The following is a 19,887-nucleotide window of genomic DNA, read 5'->3' on the forward strand; positions in this document are numbered from 1 at the left end:
TATCCATTTTATGGGAAAGGTTGTACAGACACAGACACATTTTCAGATTTTCATGAAAAATAACACACTCCCCATCCATCTTCCGAACAACGGCTATTTGGTTCAGGGATCAGTGAAGCACATACGTCTCTGAGCACCAAGGCAGCCGTCATTTTAATCACCCTTTGCCCCTTGGCAGAACTCCATGACACAGTTCCTCAGATGTCTGTGGCACTGGAGTAGGAGGTCATAGTGCAGTGATCCATGTCACGCTAAGATGGCTTTTCATTGGCTGGTATTCGCAGACACTGACATTTCCACAGATCAGCAATACAGTGTATGCTAGATCACTTCAGAAATGTCTATATTCTATATTTCTACTTCACAGGATAGGGTTTGTAGGTGTTAGGATAATCTGCCATTAGTTCAGCCTCAACAGAACACCACACTGTTGAAGGAAATAGAAACCTTCAACAGTCTCTACCAGCCTGACTTTGATTTTTACAGATAAGCTGGTGACAAAAGAAACATGTTTATGCAGCTGCATTGTACAATTCTCAGAGAAACCCGTATTACACTGATGTAGACGATACAGACAGTGTAAAATGAAGGATACTCTCAAACCGCACAAGGCACAATGTGGCACTTACTCAACCGATGAGCAATATTGAGGCAGTCTTCATCAGTGCTATATGACACAAGCAATGCATAAATTAAACACTGTCCAATGAGGACTGTCATTCATTCATTTAATGTAGACAAAGAGACTGTGTGAGACTTGTGTGTACTGTATGTGTGTGTGTGTGTGCTTGCGTGTTTGTGCAGGTGTGTATGTGTGTTTGTGGGTTTGTGTGTTTGTGTGTTTGTGTGTGATTTCTTTACACTTAATCTCATGCAAACACACTGCTGGTAGAGCAGATAACCTTTTGGGTGGACGCCAAGTGGGTCAAAGCTCTACGTATCACAAAAAGTGAAGAGACACTACACATGTTAACCCAAACACTCTAATATCTTTCCCACCGACAGACAGACAGACAGACAGACAGACAGACAGACAGACAGACAGACAGACAGACAGACAGACAGACAGACAGACAGACAGACCATGTGTCATGAATGATAGAGACTACACATGTAGGGGCGGAAACACAGAGGAAGCCAAGGGTCTAATTCCAAGAAGAGGATAAAATGACGGACAGAGAGAATAAGTAGTAGGGCACAGACAGAGGGATGCTTTCATGCAATCCCCTTAATTTGTGCCTTAATTCATTACAGGAAGTGTACAACAACAGGCGGCTGTGACACACACACACACACACACACACACACATACACACACACACACTTCACTTCACAAAGGTGCTCTCAGAACATTCTTTCTGGTGGAACCTTCAAATTAGGTAAAACATTCACTATAATCCATCTTCACCGGGGTAAAATTGACCTACTCTTAATTTACTCTAATCTACTCTTGATTGTTCCACATTAAGAACCAGGAGTTTAGTGGCCCATCAACAGGGACTGTGTGAGGTGAGTCAGTTAACCATTTAAATATATCCCCGGGTCTAAACACTACAGTGTGATACAATCTCCTCACAAGCATTTTACAACATATCTTGATTCTCAGAATTGTTTTGTCCCTCTGTAAACTGCTTTTATTCTCTTCATTAACAGTGTTTTGATGGAGTTACAATGACTTTTATTAAGTTACAGCTGCTAAATGTGAGACGTGCAGCTCTTCATCTTAATTCCTGACGTCATTCACACGACATAGTGTTTCCTCTGTCTACTCTCTCAACTTGGCGTCTGCATGTAATGTGGTTGATGTCTCTGTGCTGCGAGCACACGCAACCCTCTGGACAAATGCTGAACTGCTCCTGCAATCTGACCCACAAACACTTTAGGATTGGAACTCCAGTCTACCACAGGGGGGAAACACCTTCCCATCAATCTCACACAATACATGTACATAAATGTGCACATGGACTTATGTTAGGCAGTATCAATGTGGTGACAAGTAAGGTTGGTTGTTTTTAACAGAGAACTCATCAACAACAAAAACATTTGTTTAATTGAGATGGGAATGTATTTATTTAGGGCCTTAAAGACTTTGCATGTTATTGGACTCATGCCCTATCCGGGATTGGATTTATTCCATACATAGCTGGTAGATTAGTAGATTACAGATAGTTCACATAGATGTATTTTATTTATTACGCTTTTTATTTATGAATCCATCTTTGCCAAAGCCACATTGCCTCTAACAAGAAAGGGTACAATAATAGTCTTAACTAAAAGATCAGGTATGGAATACAAGAGAAAACTCTTTAACCTGATGATGTTAAACTTTTAATGAATCCATTGATTATTTTATTTAAGGTTTGCGATTACTTTCAATTTAGCAACCCTGTTTCCTTTGGCCCACCTAACTGAATGCTTTGATGTTTGATTAAATACATCAGATAACTTTGATGCCCTCGTTTATCCTTATCAGACATGTTAAGGTCATTAGAAGTGTGTGTTCATGGCTGACTGGGGACATTTGTGTTAGCTAATGAGTTCTATCAGGTTTGACAGATCAGTCGGCCACATGGTAGCCTCAGGTAGTACTCAGGTGCCACAGGAAGTAGGCCTACAGTTGGAAAACACCTTACTACGTGATATATCCTTTGATAAGATGTATCTTAGCATTAGTGTCACATGCTTTATTTGCTTATCGTAGGATATGATGGAAATCCATTTACAAAATAATAATAATAATTAAGTTTTATACACTAAATCTTGTTTTTGAGAACTTCAATCGAAGTATTCAGGGCCTACTAATTGGTGGGCTCTATGAAGAGTGCTGTTTGACAATGGGCCAGGCTGTAGCAACATGCAAGGCCTATTTTGCCAGAATGCTGATGGACTCACTGGTTTAGGACCAGGCTGAAAACTGTTTGGATTAAAAAACTGTTCCTTGCTTAACAGTCATTATGCATTATGCATGCAAATTGTATTTAACTTAAACTATGCCTACAGCTTTCGACATTTCATATACTGTATATTTATGTATTTAATACATATATATATTGATATGATATTATAATGTCACTGTCAGTGTGGCATGCTTTAGGAACCAGTGAAATACAGCTTGCTCTTGGCATCTGATAGAAACATAACATTGTTAATAATGACCCCGTGAGAGTTGTTCTGAGTATCCAAAACTAGCTCATTCTGTTCGTGAATGAAAGAGTGGGAGAGGGGCGGTGGATTTGGTCCAATGATGAGCTGCTACAGGGCCGGGCGGCTCTGCGTTAAAAAGTTCAAGTCATTATTCTCAGCACCGCTATTCAGCCCGCAGTCCCGTTAGCTCATTGTTATTCAACCCGAGAGAGTGAGCGAGGGAGAGAGAGAGGGATAGTGAAGGGGGAAGAGAGAGAAGACATTGTCCGGGAAGAGGGAGAGAGGTAAAATGCATAGCAGAGGTTTTGCGCGTTATTGATCGTTTTCTACAGATTACTATTTGAAGTTGGAATGTAAATCTTGGGATTTAACCGCGATTTTACTTCAGTCTTTTGACCGGGCGGTGTGAACGTGGAGGCATGAGTTTAATCTGGCCAACAATGAAGAGAGGTACAGAACGGCACCAAAAATCTGACCTCAATTTGAGTCAATAAGGCTTGAGAGAGAGAGAGCGAGAGAAAGAGAGAGGTTGAAGCGAACGAGGGCACTGAAGGGGGGAAATTGAGATTTAGTGCTGTGGTGGGTTCAACCATCCACCCCCCACAAACGACGGGGGAAAGTGGAAGGCTAGAGAGTCGAGTGAAAAAAAGTAGACAAAGCCGAACGGAGTTATAACGAATCGTCTTTTTCTACGATGATCAGAGAGACGGTAAGCACTCATTGAAAGTCGGATTGCATCAATCAGTAGTGGCTGTGAGTTGATTCGGTGGGCAGTTTGATAAAAATCAACAGGTGGTGTCAGAGCTAGTATCTGGATTTGTTTCCAGTGCCCATGTTCAAAGTTGTCTAACGTGCTGAATAGGCTACTTGATGCAAAGCTTTGCTGTAGACGATTTTCTTGTTTCCATAATGACATTTTAATCAGATTCTGTGTGTCTTCTTGACTGATCTTGCTGCAGAAGTACCAAAATGCTGATGCATAAGGCCTCTTTTTCGCAGTGCATTTAGTCCAACTGTCCATGAAAAGTGCAAGATCAAAACCACGAGGAAGGCTAAATTACCTATGTAAACATAGGACTAGACTGATTTCATGTGTAAAATTGTATATCTGCTCAACAATGGGCTTGTGACTTTTTCTGTGCAAGACTAACAGCTGAAAGACTTACACCCAGAAGTAGTTTACACTCCAATCAGTGATTTAAGGCATTTTTTGTCCTGCAGTTTCATCAGCACTTTCAGTGTCCAGAGTGCACAAAGCATGTTTTCTTGCAAAAGCCCCTCTGTTCCCCAAATATTTATGTTGGTTGCATACCTGTACTGACTCACAGAGATTTATTGCAGTCCACCAAGCACCAAAATAACTGGGGTTCAGTTCAAGGAGAAAGAAGAGCTTTAACCCAAACACCAGGGCCAAATGGAGCCCTGTTCTAAAACCTTGGAACTGCTCAGGGTAGATGTAAGAATCAGTGCCTGCTAATGAAGCGACTGAAAGGGTTCTACCACAGAGAATGTTGGTGAGCACCCTGTTAAGTTTGGGGGAGAACAGTACGCTCTGTGTGAGTGTGTGCGGGGGTGGGGGTGGGGGGGTGGGGATGGATTGTCTGTGTCTAAGTGAGTGAAATAAACAGGGAGAGAGATAGCACTGGAGAGGGAGTCAGGGTGACTGAGAGAAAGCTGAGTAGTGGGAATGTTTTCTTTCGGCCTTGCTCTATTACGGTACGGGCAAAAGTTTCCCCGTAATCTCACTTAGATAACACGCACACACACACCAACAGTGCCAGATGTGTGAACCCAAGGAGGAGAGGTTGTGTGAGATCCGATCGTGTAATCCCGGCTGGAATTTCGGCTTTGGCTGGCATATTCCAGCAGATCTTTCCAAAGGAAAACGGTGTGACAGGCTGGGCTGTTTGTTCAGGAGTTTGACACTTGTGCCGGTGTTTTCATGGCCATTGTTCTCATCAGAGACTCTAGGACTTGTCTGACTAAGTATAATAAATAACAGCATTAACGCTTACTGATAATACTGGCTGGGTCATTCAATCTTAAGTGAAGATAACCTTCCATAGTAATGTAAGCAGAAATGATTACTGAACATATCATGTTCGTTATTTGGTGACCTTGCATACTTGCATACTTGCATCCTTTTGTAATATGTTTCTTTTTCATATGTATTTTTCTCACATTTGTGATATTTGACAGTTCCCATGATGCTGTGCTTGTAATTGTTGATAATAAGTCGATCACAAGGAAGTGGTGTCGTTGTGACATCACACATGTAATGTTTGACCATGTATGTCTTTAATTATATATGAGGGGCTGAAACATTAAATGTTTGTAACTGTGAGTGAAACTAAAACGTTACAGACTCCCACCATTCACACAGAAAGGAGAAAGACTGTTATACTTGTGCTATCAGGACAAGAGACGTCTGGGAAACTGTCTGGTTTATGTGGAGTGCTATCAAGAATTTGCAAGGCTTTTGTCAGGCTCTGCTGGTTTTGTCACTCTGTATGGGACTCTTCCAGACAAGTGCATTGGTCAGTGATTGTAAATGTTCATTGCACAGATATAGAGCATCATTAGAACTATCTGCAAGTTGATATCTGATTGATTGATTGATTGATTAATTGATTGACTGATTTCTGCTTTCCTATGGGTTGCTTCAGAAGGTCCATGAATGTGTCATACTAAATCGATTGATCGATTAATGGTATCTATCAAATAATCACTGCATCAGATTTTCAAATGAAGCGATCTGACTGTTCTCTGTCTGTATGTCCTATTTTAAGGGGTGCACAGTCCACTACCATAACGTCTAATATTATTGTCTGAGAGGCTGCTTGGGGCACAACAGGGGAAACACCATGTCTCGCTCTGACGAGGTCAACAAGATGACTGAAAACGTTTACAAGGTACAGATGTCTGATGTCCTGTCTGATGATTTGCATGAGAGTTTGAATTACTGATTTAATGTAGTAAAAGTACAGAAATCACTGCCGTTCAAAAAATGAAACAAATATGTTCTGTATCATCATGTTATTTCATTAAAACCTTACTCTCCTCAAAAGAGACCTCAGTTAGCATTATAGTGCAGCCAAAGCTCTTAAAAACAAATTCTTCAAAGAAGTGTTTTGCCTTATTTGAGATTTATAACAGTGGAAGCTAATACCTTTATCCTCTCAGTCATTTATAAACTAATCATGTTAGTTTAATTTTGTGTGTACAGGGGATCCTTGACCAATTCAATCCCAGTCTGAAGAACTTTGTTGCCATGGGGAAGCATTATGAAAAAGCCCTGGCAGGTAAGGGCCTCATCACCTTACAAAAGCTTTACTGTACATCGCTATATCAGAGTTATAGTAGTATGCAGCATGTTAAGTCACAGTGGCTGCCAAGGTGTTCTGTTTTACGAAAACACTGGGTGCATTGGAGGCAAGGAACTCCATAACACGGATATAGTCCCGAATATGCATAAATATCGGACAGCCAATCAGGAAACAGCATATTCCATACCATAGCAGATATCATTCCTTCATGTCACTCCTCAGTAGAGATAATTCAACTCTGAAACACTAGGACCTGTCTCTTTGATCTGGGCACTATCATGTTGGGATTCCTTCAGTTTCAGTTCAGTTACTCTTCATCACAATCTATTAACATCCTGAAGAGACTCCAGTTTATACAGCACTTGCACACAAGAGAAGTGTGATGAGTCAGTGGGAACTATTTAAACATATGGGTCGGGGGTTCCGACATGCATGCATTCTCATTACACACTCAGAATGGTGTTTGAGCCATTGTTGAATTAATGTATAGCTGGTTGCACTGTTTGTTATGTTGAGGAAGCTTTTGTTGTCGTTCATTCAGACAGAGGCTTAATTGCTGTTATTGTTGATGTTGTTTACGGTGGTTTGAAATTGATTGTGCCCTTGATGTCCTATGAAAAGATAAAAAGAAAAAATTTGGGAAACAGCAAAAGACAAACATTGCATGAACAAATGGTTTTATTGAAAGGGAACGTTAGTCACAGAGTGTCCTAAAATGTCTCCTTTGCCTTCTTCACAGGAGTGACAGTGGCTGCCAAGGGCTACTTTGATGCACTGGTCAAACTAGGAGAACTGGCCAGTGACAGCCAAGGATCAAAGGAGCTAGGTAAGAAAAAGAGAGAGAGAGAGAGAAAGGGAGCGAGAGGGAGGGGTGAGATAACAAGCGAGGAAGGAAAGAAAATAAAAGTGAGAGAAATTAACAAGTGTTGAATAAGTGAAAATAAGGGAAGAATATGAGAAGAAAGAGGTCTCCATAGATAAGGGAAGAGAGTGAATGAAAAACCAAGGAAGAAGACAGAGAGTGAGAGTGAGGGAATGAAAGAGAGGGAGAAAGAGAGAGAGAGAGAGAGAGAGGGGACATTGTTGAGAGATTAACAACACCACATGATCTCATTGTACTGCTCTAAACAGTGGGGGAGGGAGAGAGGGAGTAAGAGAGGGAGGGAGGGAGAGAAAGAAAGAAAGAAAGAAAGAAAGAAAGGGAGACATGCCAAACCCCACACACTGCCAGTTCAGTGGGAGGCTCGCTGCTCAGAGCTCCCAGCTAACCAACCAGCCCAGCAGGATGACACCCAAAACAAACTGGCCTACAAATGAACGCTCAGACAGCCTGGGGTCCCAGTCAATGCACACAGCACCCTCCAGACTGGGGCTATAACTCTGGATCCCATGGAGAGAGCTCCTTCCATATGGGGGCCTCTGAGTGCTCTAAATCAAGCAGAAAATACAAATTGGGGGGAAAATAATGCCTCTGCCAAAAACCTTTCCTTCTTATGAAGGTTAGTTAGAGTTGGACCAGTGACAGAGTCCTGACTAAGTTAAGGTTCATTTAATATTGGTCACAAATTATCCCGTAAACAACAAGTGGTTTGAAGCAAGCAAATTATTGGCTTTGCCGTTTGTTTGGCTTTCTTTGAAGTCCTGACAGGTTGCTTACATACCATGCCCCTTCAGAGGCGGGGATTTTATAGTACTTCAGCTCTCCTAGTCGTGGCTAGACACACACTCACATGCTCTTTGGTGTATACTCAGCTATCTGGTTAGAGCAGTCAGCCATGCTAAAAGCAGATGTTTGAGACATGTTAGGACAGTAACATTGGAGCTATGGTGGAATCATCATTTCCACTGCAAGCGCAGCAGGCTGTTTTCATGCCAGACCACCATCACTGTGCTCCCCAAAATAGTGCTTAGCCAATCAGTGCTAAACAATGCAGAGCAAAGAGGGACTGTTGCTTTCTAATGCTTCACTGTTAGCCTGCCTGTAATAATTCCAATGGCTCACTCGTCCGTCTCTCCCTGTGTGAGTTAATTTCTGTTTTGCATGTTATTTTTTTCTTGTGTGTGTATGTGGTGTGTGTGTGTGTGTGTGTGTGTGTGTGTGTGTGTGTGTGTGTGTGTGTGTGTGTGTGTGCGTGTGTGCGTGTGTGCGTGCGTGCGTGCGTGCGTGTGTGTGTTCCAGGTGATACACTGTTCCAAATGGCAGAGGTGCACAGACAAATCCAGGTCCAGCTGGAGGATGTGGTGAGTATCATCTGATGATCTGTCTTATGTCCTAAACAGACTCACACTCACACTCACACTCACACTCACACTCACACTCACACTCACACTCACACTCAGGCCTCAGTCGTGGTCATGTCAGGTTTTAATCCACGGAGAAGGACTGTCTGAGACAGGCCTGCCTTGGTAACAGATGATACCTGACACAGCTGCTCAACCGGGAAAAGACACAGCCTTCAACCGGGCTGGAGTCAAAATCAGCTGCATTCTGGGCAATAACAAATGATGACAGGATAGTGTACCTTCGAATAGATTAGTTGGTCGTTTCCTGAGGGATCATGTGTAGTACAGCTGCTATGTGATTTCCATCTGGGTAATATGGTTTTATAAAAGGTACATTATATGTATATACAGTATATATATATATATATATATATTATCAGTTACATATTCAACTCAAATATTCATATCCAGACTATTTATATTATATTTTTAATAGCAAGTTTGGAGCGTATGCAGCAGGGTTGCTATATAATATCTACCAATATGCCATGTAAATTGGCATGGCAGTTGGTGCTGTATAATTTGTTCACACATGCGGGGTGACTCATGTTCCATGTTATCAGATCTACTGGGAAAACTGCAAAGACTTTCCAATCCATAAGCCAAATCTTTCATGAGTTTATGCAGTGTACTGTCCAAGTCTCTGTTTTTCTCTATCCCTCTGTGTGTGAGTGTGTGTGTGTGTGTGTGTGTGTGTGTGTGTGTGTGTGTGTGTGTGTGTGTGTGTGTGTGTGTGTGTGTGTGTGTGTGTGTGTGTGTGTGTGTGAGAGAGAGTGAATGTGTGCATATTATTAGGCCATCATTTTGCATTTTGTGTCTTTTGCCAGCTGAAGCTCTTTCATTCGGAACTCCTCTCTCAGCTGGAGCAGAAGTTAGACTTGGACATCAAATACTTGACTGTAAGTGTGCCTGAATCAATGAATACTAGTCCAGCTCCTCACACCAGTAGGTCACACACTTCTGAAAAGAAAAAAAAATGCTGTTATGTAACACTGTTGTAAGAAATTGGAATGAATAAAGACTGACCACATGACCTGATTAGCATCAGCTGAGATTGAATCGGCCGATAGATATTGGACTGCTTTGCTCTTCTGTATGTAGTGCTACTCAGATATGTGTCGCGTAGGGTCCGCAATTCTAATCCAATCCTCTTTTTTGACAAAGTCAGCGAATTGCTCCTTAAGGTCCTCCATCTGTCTGATCAGTGTGTGTGCTCAAAAAAAACTCTGGTGTTTGTACACGGTCTTGGCTCTGTAAATGGGAATCAAACATAGTGGCTCAGACTGAGCCATAAACAATTCCAGCCAATCAACACGTTGCTTCAGGAGTATGAAAGGGGTGGATGTAATATTATTGGCTGTTGACTGACTCTTGAACTAAACATTTACTGATACTGATACTGATCATTTCTGACCCCTTACCAATCAAAATTGTTAAATCAGTTATGGCAGGTTGTGAATAGTAGTTAAAATATACATACAAAATAGATATTACAGCACAAATTTCAATAGTTTTGAGTACTTTGTCCTTTCATGATATCTACCATACCACACTCATCCCAAAGGCATGAATTATAGTGTTATTCTGAAATTTGCCAATACAACAGAAATTATTGTGAATTTATCATACATTTTGTAAAATGTATAAGAGTAAATGTTTATATAACAGGGGTATGTAATAGGTCTGTTCTACACAACAGTTGCTCATAATCCTAAACAGAAAGGCAGAGAGGTCACAGATAGACATTGTACTTAAACAAATGTCCGTTTGAACTTGCTGTTGTAGTCTAGTTGCTTCTCTTCTAGTTGCTCTCAGATGGACAGTTACACTTTGATGTTGGAATGGGTGGCGAAACATGGTGAAACATTTATTAATGTTCACTCAAAAACAACCAGGCGTGTTTTTCTTGCCTTACTTCAACAGTGGCTTTCAAACTGACATTTCCTGAAGTTTGGTTATCTCCTTACAGCGACATTTTAGCATTCCCTACTGAATTGTACGGCCTTGCCAAAGACTCAGTATCATTTCAAGGTCTTCCTGGGAAAATAAAGGAGAGGTTAAACAAATGAAAAATATCCATTTGCAGGCGACGCTGAAGAAGTACCAGAGCGAGAGGAAGTCCAAGGTGGAGTCCATCGAGCGCTGCCAATCCCAGCTGAAGAAACTGCGCAGGAAGAGCCAGGGAAGCAGACACCCCAACAAATATGGAGACAGAGAGATGCAGGTACATGCAAGACATTGTGGGAACCCAAAGTGGTTTTGTCACAATCTTAAGTCAGCAGTTTGCCACTGCAATGTTTTATCCTAAGCCTGGACTTATCCTAGCTCTCAGACAGAAGTCAGCTGCAGGGTTTTAAAATGAAGGCCAACATTCCTCCAACCTTTCACTGGGGCATGAGAAGATGATCAGAACAGGCCACATGTTTTGGGGATGATCTGAATGGAACATTTTACAAGTGTCTGCATAAGCGTCCAGATAAGGGCAGTGTACTTTCACACAAATGTGATTCACCTGTGTGTTGACGGAAGGTTAAAGGGTATTAAGGCTAGAGGTGGTTACCTGTTGAACTGCAATGTATGCCGTGTATTAGCAGGTATCCCTTTCTTAATCCTTGAGTAAACCTCTAAGCTCTGGAGCTAAGAACAGTCTCTTTTTTCTTGCATTATGAGCAAAGGCTGTATTTGCCAAAAACTATGCCAACTCCCTATAAAAGTCTGTAATATTTGTAAACTCTCTCTCAAACTGTTGCCAAGAGTGTTAATAGTATTGAGGTTGCAGGTTGGCAAGTTTATATATGGTATGACTTGTTCTCTCTCTCTCTCTCTGTGTGTGTGTGTGTGTGTGTGTGTGTGTGTGTGTGTGTGTGTGTGTGTGTGTGTGTGTGTGTGTGTGTGTGTGTGTGTGTGTGACAAAGCCAGACAAAGCAAAGAGGATGAGATTAACCAGAAATCTAGCTCAGCTGATTTGAGGCCAAAGAGTGAAAAGCTGAGATTTAGAAGGAGTAAGAGTGTGTGTGTGTTCATGACAAAAGGGACAGAAAGAAAGAAAGAAAGAAAGAGAAGAATAGTTTTTGCAGGAAAGAAAGGACTGGGAGAGGGAGTAAACCCTGTAAGAAAAGGTTACGTTGAGGGGGGGTTGTAATAGAAATCCTGGTATCATTGCTTAACAGACAGGATGTGATGTCATGTCTTCCCCTTAATCGGTTCCTATTTAGGTCCCCATCTGTTAAAGAGTATATTCCAGCCCTTAGTGTAAATGTTTAGTGAAAAAGAACAGGCATATCTGTTTCAGCTCTATGGAAGTTCTTATGTTCCTGTATGTACATCTAATTATATGTTCTAATAGTAAATGTATAATCAATAAGTGCGGTACTTTCCTTCTTTCTTTCTTTCTTTCTTTCTTTCCCTCACTCTGTCAGTATGTTGAGCTGATGAGCAGACGACAGGGGGAGCTAGACACTCTGGTTGCCGTGGGTTACCGCTCTGCTCTAACAGAGGAGAGGCGGAGGTACTGCTTCCTGGTGGACCGGCAGTGTGCTGTCACCAAGCTGCTCATGAATTATCACTGTAAGGTGAGGAAAGGAACCACGAGAACCACCGCACACTGCACACACAAGCACTGTCAGAAACCTAAAGTACCAAAGAACTACTTCTATAGAATTTAAGGCTCACTATTCACTATTTGTTCATAATTTGAGAAGTCTCCAATACTAGATACAACCCAATACTAGATACAACCTCTGGCTGGCTACCTCCATATGTAAGGTACTCAAGAAAATTAAACTAGACAACATGATGTTTGGTAATGTAGATAGGGGTAAACATTCCCTTTCCTGGCAGTAAGCAGTAGGGTGAAAGGTCAAGTAGGACTTCATCAAAATGCAGAAAGATTGCACATCCTCTTTGGAGGTCAGTTGACCTGGTCAATGTTTCAATGGGAAACTTTACTGCCAAAGATTTACCAGCATTCTGCCCTCAGCCCTTTCTGGTATTGCTTAACTCCCACCAGGTGAAAGAGCTCCTTTCTCAGAAACTATCATCATGGCAACAGTCATGCTCTCAGCCCACAAAGCTTCCAGAGAGAGCGCTGAACCTGCTTCGTCACACCGCCCATCAGACCCCTGGGGCTTCTGGGATAGCTGAGGTCCTCCGGCATGCTAAGTTGGGGGCAGCACAACCAGGGGAGCAGGTGAGATGCCAATCAGTTCTCTTCAATTCCTGTTTAATTTACGTTTTAAAAACTGATCATACCATATTTGAATGATGTTTCTCCTGCACATTCCTTCTTAGAGGCTATCTGTGCAGGAAGTCCCACCTCTACTCAATGGCGACAGCAGCAATCGCTCTCAGCAACAACAGCAACAGCGTACCACCCAGTCCTCCCAGAGTGAGAGTCCTTCCCAGCATTCCCCTGGGCCCCAGTCCTTCCGTGCCCTGACAGCACCGTCCAGCAGCACCCCTCTTCACACCCCCCACAGCAACAGCAATGGCAGCACGACCACTAGTACCAGCCCCAGCAGCTCTGGAGGACCCAGCCTATCCCAGCATGTCCCTCTGCACATCACCACCTCCTGCAGCTCCAGCCTGCAGTGTCCGCTGACGTCTATGTCCACCGTCCTGACCCTAAGCCCCGGACCCCCATCCTCACACAGCTCCCTGCAGGGCCTGTCACTCACCTCCGCCCCACACAGTCCTCCGCTGCCTCATAGTGCCCCTCTCTCCAGGGCCATGACCCCCGTGCCCTCTGGGCACCATGGCATCGGCAGCTCTCTGCCCATCAGTAACCCCCAGTTGATGAAGGGGGAGGTGTACGCCACCTCCACGCTGCCTCTGCCCAGAAGACCCATTAGTGAAGCACGAATGGGAGGACTGGGTAAGGGAATTCTCTAAATATCCACATGTATCTATAAAACAGGGAGCAGGTTTTGAAATCCCTAGGGTTATCCTGGCAAAGCATTCTCATTAAACAAGAATACTGTTCTTTTGTTTTTCATCCTGTTAACGTAAATGTGTCTTTTTTCCTCATTCATTACTACTTCTCTCTCTCTCTCTCTCTCTCTCTCTCTCTCAGGCTCTACCCTTCCCCGAGTGCTTCCTCTGTCGCCCCCTGCCCGAGTGGAGGCCCTGTTCGCCCACGCCCCCTCCACCTCCATCGGGGCAGGACCGGGAGGAGGAAGAGGAGTTGGGGGTGGGGGCTCGTGTCTGCTGCCCTTCCTCCCAGGAGACATGCTCATCCTTCTCATCAGTGAGCCCAGGGAGGGCTGGCACTACGGCCAGAATGAGAGGACAGGACGGTACAGGGCCCCTTCCCTTAACCACACACAGACACACGCACCATAAACAAATATCAGCTCACTTAGACACATACAATATACACCCAAACAGCTATCACATGTAAACATATGCATACACACAAGCATAGATTATATCTTCATTCAAGCACATACCACCATAAATATATGCTTGAGAGCTTGTGCAGTTATATGCACATACTCCCAGTATCAATATTTAAGATGATTAATGTTTTGGTTCACACAGACATAAACACACAGCATGGATGTAGATACCATAGATTTGAATCAGTTGATTGGAGATTTTGGATAATTTGATAACTTGAGCTAACTAATCCCTCACCCCAGTTAGGAAAGCCAGTGTGATTAGAGGAAAGAAAATGTATATCCAAAGTTATTCAACAGCTTTTTTGTGTTTCAGTTGACACGTTTTTAAATGCTGTTGTTTTGTTTACTAATCTCACCTGCAGGAAAGGCTGGTTTCCCTTCTCTTACACTCGACTTTTGTCCAGCTCAGCTGATCAGCAGGAGCAAAGGTACGGAAATACGTAAGTATGTGAGCATGAGTGTGTCTGGTTTTAAAGGGTAAAACAAGGGAAGGTGAGCAGCATTCTATCAGGAAACAACGACACAAATAAATCACTGTATTCTGTCATTCCCATCCATGGCAAAATAGCGGGGAAATCTGTAGGTCCTTCTCACTGATCTCTGCTGAAACTGTTTTAATTGCGTGGACCAGGAGTATAGAGGTTTCAGTTTCATACAGTAACTAAATACTGCACTGTATTACTCATTTATTGTTGTTATCAGAGGACTGCTTTAACCACCTGTGGGATCAGGGGATAGGGAGAAAACAAAATAAACCACTGTATCATTCCCTGAGATGCAGAAAATAAATCAGTAAAATCAATAAAAGAAAAGCATGAAAAAAAGGTTACTACTTACGGAAGCGATAAAGCTCATTGCCCTATAAGTTTATTTGTATGCATGATTTTATAGGCCAGGGGCTAAAGATTCTCCCTAGGCTTTTTCTTCCCTCATTTACGTATCACCTGTTATAGCAAACCTCTCCTCCCTTCTCCGCTCCTGCGTTCCCTCAGCTCTCTCCTGCTGTCCAAGGTGAACAGCACCAGCACCGGGCAGCTGGATAAACTGGAGAAGCTGATTCCGTCCGGCCCGCTACAGCTGAGCCCAGACTCGGAGGACGAGGGCTCCGTCTCCTCCTCCCAGCGGATCAGCACCTTCAGGCCCCGGCCCTACAGCATGGTCAACCCAGGCACCAACCAGGTATGCGCACGCACCACGCTCTAAATCACTCATCCAGGGCTGGGCAATGTGGATTTTTAAAAACTCGATCCTGTAATATGACTGGATTGAACTACAGTTTGCATTACCCGTCTCCTCTAAACACTTTAAGATGCTGTAAGTAAGTACTGTGATCCTGCTAACGTCTGGTAGAAATAGTCACTGATGTGACCCTCCATGTGCTGCACTCATGCAGACTAAAGGATGCAGGGATTTTGGAAAGGTTCCCTTTGGAAGTGTTCTGATTCGTTGATGCATGCACATTAGGCCGAAACATTTAAGTGCTAAAGAACCTAAGAGTCCCACAGACCATCTTGTCTTAGAAGGTCTATTTTAGAGGTAGATATGCATAGTGTAAACACAGCCACCATCAGATGTATTCAGGATTAAACAAGTGACCCCTAAAATAATTATTAATGATAAAGCTCATTGCACTGTAGTCCCATTTTTTCATGCATGACCTTTATTCTGTGGGATTATTTTTGCCAGAGGCTGAAGTCAACCCTGGTAGCATATTCTCTCTCTGCTTTCTCTCCCTTCACTTTTGCCCTACAGCAACCCCTGCTAAAGCAGCCCACAGACTACAGATGGGCCAAGTAAGAGTAGAAGGTGATACCATTATGTATCAGCGCTTTGGAAGAGCAGCAGAGATTTGATTTGCATCTTTTGTATGATTTACTGTCAGCAAAATTGTGGGATAAGTGTGTGTGTGTACAATGCTTTTTTGAAATGTTAATCCAGTATATTGCCCATCTCATAGTCCCTAGCATACCACTAATGGTCACCAGAACTCTTACTGCAGTACATGTAGCAGCATCCTCCATTAACATGAACAAACCAAGAGGTAATCTAAGCCTTTGTCCAAATCTATCTCTCTCTTCCTTTCGCCATAGATCTCCTCTGAGTTTGCCTCACCGCCTCCCTCACCAACCAGGTAGTTACACAGCAGTTACACACACTTTCGTTAAACTTGGCATTCTAGTCACTGTCTCTCATTTCTCCTGTAACGCACATATCCTCCCGTACACAGGACCAATCCCTTTGCACACGTTCGCCTCAGGAAAACGGTGACCAACGACCGCTCGGCACCTGTCATTGAGTAGGAGGGGACGGATCTGCAGATGGATCGACTCGCCAGGCTTTAGAAATCTTTAGACGAAGCTGCCACAAAATAATTTAGACTAATACACACTAAATGCTTGTTCTGTGACTAGAGAGCTTTGAGATGTGGTTAGAGCTTATCATTCTAAAGTCCAATACTGACAGTGTCAGTCAAATACTCTAACTTTGGTAGAGAAAGGAATCAAGCATCCGAAGAGTTGATTTTAATCTCCAAACTTAGCTCATTTTGAAGTTACTTTTTTCCCAAACTGGGAAAATGTTTTGAAAATTCAAAAAATCAAGCAATTGTACAAAGAAAAGACAAAACTGAATAGCTATTAGGAACCATATTTAATAATAGCTAACAGTTTTTGCTATAGAAGCATAATGTCTTTACTTAATTATTAACTGTCACACTGGAATTAGCAATAGACATCATACTTTTTTGGCCTAATCTTACTGTATGGCTGTTTGGCTTTGTGGTATGGCTGTTTCATTAACATTTGTTGTTTCCATGGAACAGTAGTTTATAAACAGATATTGTGCAGGGGCCTGCAGCCTGTCAGCTCAGGGACCAGGCCCTGAATGGAGAACTGAATAGTTTGTCAAGCGAGCCAGTGTATAGCATAGCCCTAAGGCTGGTGAGCTGTTGAAAGTAAATACCGGTATATGTTTTTGTTTTTGAGACACTTTCATAAGTGAGGCTTTTGCCCTCTGGGGGGGTATTCGAAGTACATGGTTTAGCGACAAACCTGGGTAAGTTAACGCAGAATAAGTGGTAAACCTCCTAATACAAGAGCCCCATGGCTTCATTCTTCTAGCAAAACAAAGCTATAGGGCTCTTCTTTTAGGCGGTTTCCCACTTACTCTGAGTTAACTTTCTCAGGTTTGTCACTAAACCACATACTTGGAATACCCCCCTGAAGTGTTGCATATGAAATGTACTTGTCTTGTTTATGTCCACTACGTATAGCCTCATACTGGGTAAATTATAAATATATCCATCCCCTATAAGCTTTGTTTAAATGTAGCACATATATTTTGCTTAAGTGGACAGTATTGGAGATAGAAGTTGAAATTGTTTAGCAGTTTTCATAATCACATATGCGTTAATACATTTTCGTCATAATTATGTTCTTTGAAATGTTTCAGCATAGACAATAGTTTAAAAAAAAAGCATGGATGTCAGAATTCATAGGCCAATGGTAGGCTAATATCATCTGCTAATTTTCTCATGCTTTTTAGTGTTGACTTAAATTTAACAATCATGATTTTGATTACCTACACAAGTAGAAAAAAGACAAAATTGTTCAAATGTATTGAATTCGTTAAAAGTGGCCAACCTAATTTTTTTTTATGAATTATTGTCTTGTATGGTTGAGGCACTGGGAAGAAGCAAGTTGATGGATGTGGAAAGATGCAGTTTTATCTAGCTCGAAAGGGACGTTTGGACATTTTTATTGGTTGTGGTGTTGAAAATGAAAGCAAGAAATAAGATGGATATCAGCACTAGTCTTTATGTTTTTCCCCTCACTGTCTCTGTTGTTGACTCTTAGCTTGTTTTCAGATCACTATCATAGGTCAGACCTGATAGATGTTTTTTTTCATCAACTGTGTGGACTGAACAGAAACTTATAGACCATATTCTATCTTCCGATGTACACCTGTATATCACATGTGGCTATCTGAAGGTAGACCATGGTCAAAAGCTAGTGGTAAGAGGGCTAAGGCAGGAGATGTGTAATAAATGGAATGTAACTCAGAAAGTGTGGAATGTTCTGGAATGTTGAAAAGTGTAGAAGTAAGTGTTTAAGGTTAAGTAGAGTTCAGATTAGATTCATTCGTAGGATATTTATGCATTCTTATTCTCCCTTCATTGTCAGTGTTCTTCTCTCCTGCCCTATAAGAAAGCTGAGTAACATTCATGAGTGAGGTAAATGTACTGTTTTACGATGTAGTGTGCAAGCCTTCTCGGCAGGTTAAGAGTTTATGTGAGTGAAATGTACAATCCGTCCCGTTAATTTTGAAAGAGCTTCTCTGAGACTCTTAAATATGTACAGTCTATTGACCGTTTTCTTTTGGATGGGCAGCCACCTTGGGTTTGTTGCTGGAGCTCTCATGACTCATAAGAAAACAAATGTTTAAATATTAGTGTTGTGTGTTAAAGCTGATATGACAGTGTCAAAAGCAGACAGGTTAATAATTCATGTAACTGATGATTTTGCCTTAACAGTCGACAAAGTCATTGATTTAACGGTTAAAAATGTAACAGAACTACTAGAGGTCATTTTAGAGTTTTTATTTAATGTAGGACACCTTTCAATGCCCTCATAAAATAATAAGGCATTGTTTGTTTTGTCTATGCCAAGAAATTGACTTGGATACAGACAACCTATATACATTGTGTTCTCAAGAAAGGCCTATAGATTTTTATTATGCTTGCTGTGTGTCTTTCAACTTAAGCTGTTGAAGTTTCTAAAGAATGGTTTACATGCTGGGCTAGATAATGTTAACAAATATATTTTATTGCTTACAGGGCTATTAACTGAAATTACAATTACAAGGGCATTTCATGAAAATGGGTCCTACAAACGGATGGGTTCTGTTAACCTGCAATGTCCATTTTGCCCATTTTCTCCATCTCTTCAAGGAAATCCAGAGCTGCAAACATGCAAAGTGAGACAATACCCATTTTCCTCAAGATGCATAATTTGGGAGTTTGCATAATTCTGTGCTTTGCATCTGTTTGAATTTGTAGGTTAAAAACATCACACCTGTATCTATCCAGGTCCATGTTTCAGAGTATATAAGTGAAGAGTACCGGTAAGGATGACATTTAGCCGTTTATTTTTGATTCCTCTTAAATTGTATGGGAATACCTATTTGCATTTTTCTCTGTGATTACTCAGCTCCCTCTGTGTAGAACCCTGAATGCTGGATTCTTTTTAACATCAAAATGTTTCTTTACAGTTTTTATCATGGTGTGAACTTTATGATAAAGATTTGCCTGTATGAAAACACTAACAGAGTGTACGAAACATTCTATCTTTCAGTTGAGCAAAATAACATGCCTTGTATACACCCTGTAAGTACATGCATTTGGAGTAAGAACTTTGTAAAAGCAAGCCTTTAGTAAATCAGGATCTGAACTTTACCATTGTAACTTACAAATTTCTTGTCAGTTTTTTAATGCAATGTATAGGTGACATAAAAAAAAAACTGATGTATGAGAAGCTATACAGTGCACTCTAGAGCACAAAGCTTCGTTATTTTCTGCACTGGGTCACACAGATACTATAAGCACTCTAACCCAAGAGTCGGAAACAGATTGTTTTACTCCATTATTTCTGTATGTTTTGTTTTTTAAAATGAACTCAAATAAAGTATGTTAATCACTACAGTTACTGAAGTTCTGTTGTGAATTTACTTGAGGACTC

At 41.8% G+C, this 19,887-nt stretch overlaps 1 protein-coding gene across 6 annotated transcripts; it reads left to right on the top strand.

The window, feature by feature from the left end:
- Positions 1-3,299: 3,299 nt before the first annotated feature.
- zgc:158689 (uncharacterized protein LOC791177 homolog) lies at positions 3,300-19,850 on the top strand. Of its 6 annotated transcripts, none has more exons than XR_004164602.2 (16): positions 3,300-3,853; positions 5,934-6,056; positions 6,371-6,446; positions 7,210-7,296; positions 8,650-8,711; positions 9,581-9,652; positions 10,840-10,977; positions 12,173-12,325; positions 12,763-12,942; positions 13,044-13,626; positions 13,825-14,047; positions 14,515-14,592; positions 15,145-15,331; positions 15,905-15,958; positions 16,243-16,283; positions 16,380-16,430. XR_004164602.2 is itself a non-coding variant. In XM_031575903.2 (16 exons), the coding sequence occupies exons 2-16, from the start codon at positions 6,009-6,011 to the stop codon at positions 16,418-16,420; spliced, it is 2,010 nt and encodes a 669-aa protein (XP_031431763.1). In that variant the 5' UTR covers positions 3,300-3,853; positions 5,934-6,008; the 3' UTR covers positions 16,421-19,850. The 6 variants fall into 6 exon arrangements, 5 of the variants coding, with proteins under 5 accessions (XP_031431763.1, XP_031431766.1, XP_031431765.1 ...); XM_031575903.2 differs by having other exon boundaries at positions 15,905-15,945; positions 16,380-19,850; XM_031575906.2 differs by having other exon boundaries at positions 14,515-14,580; positions 15,905-15,945; positions 16,380-19,850.
- Positions 19,851-19,887: the final 37 nt, after the last annotated feature.

This window comes from Clupea harengus, chromosome 11, assembly GCF_900700415.2.
Source record: "Clupea harengus chromosome 11, Ch_v2.0.2, whole genome shotgun sequence".
In the NCBI taxonomy this organism is placed as follows: Eukaryota; Metazoa; Chordata; class Actinopteri; order Clupeiformes; family Clupeidae; genus Clupea; species Clupea harengus.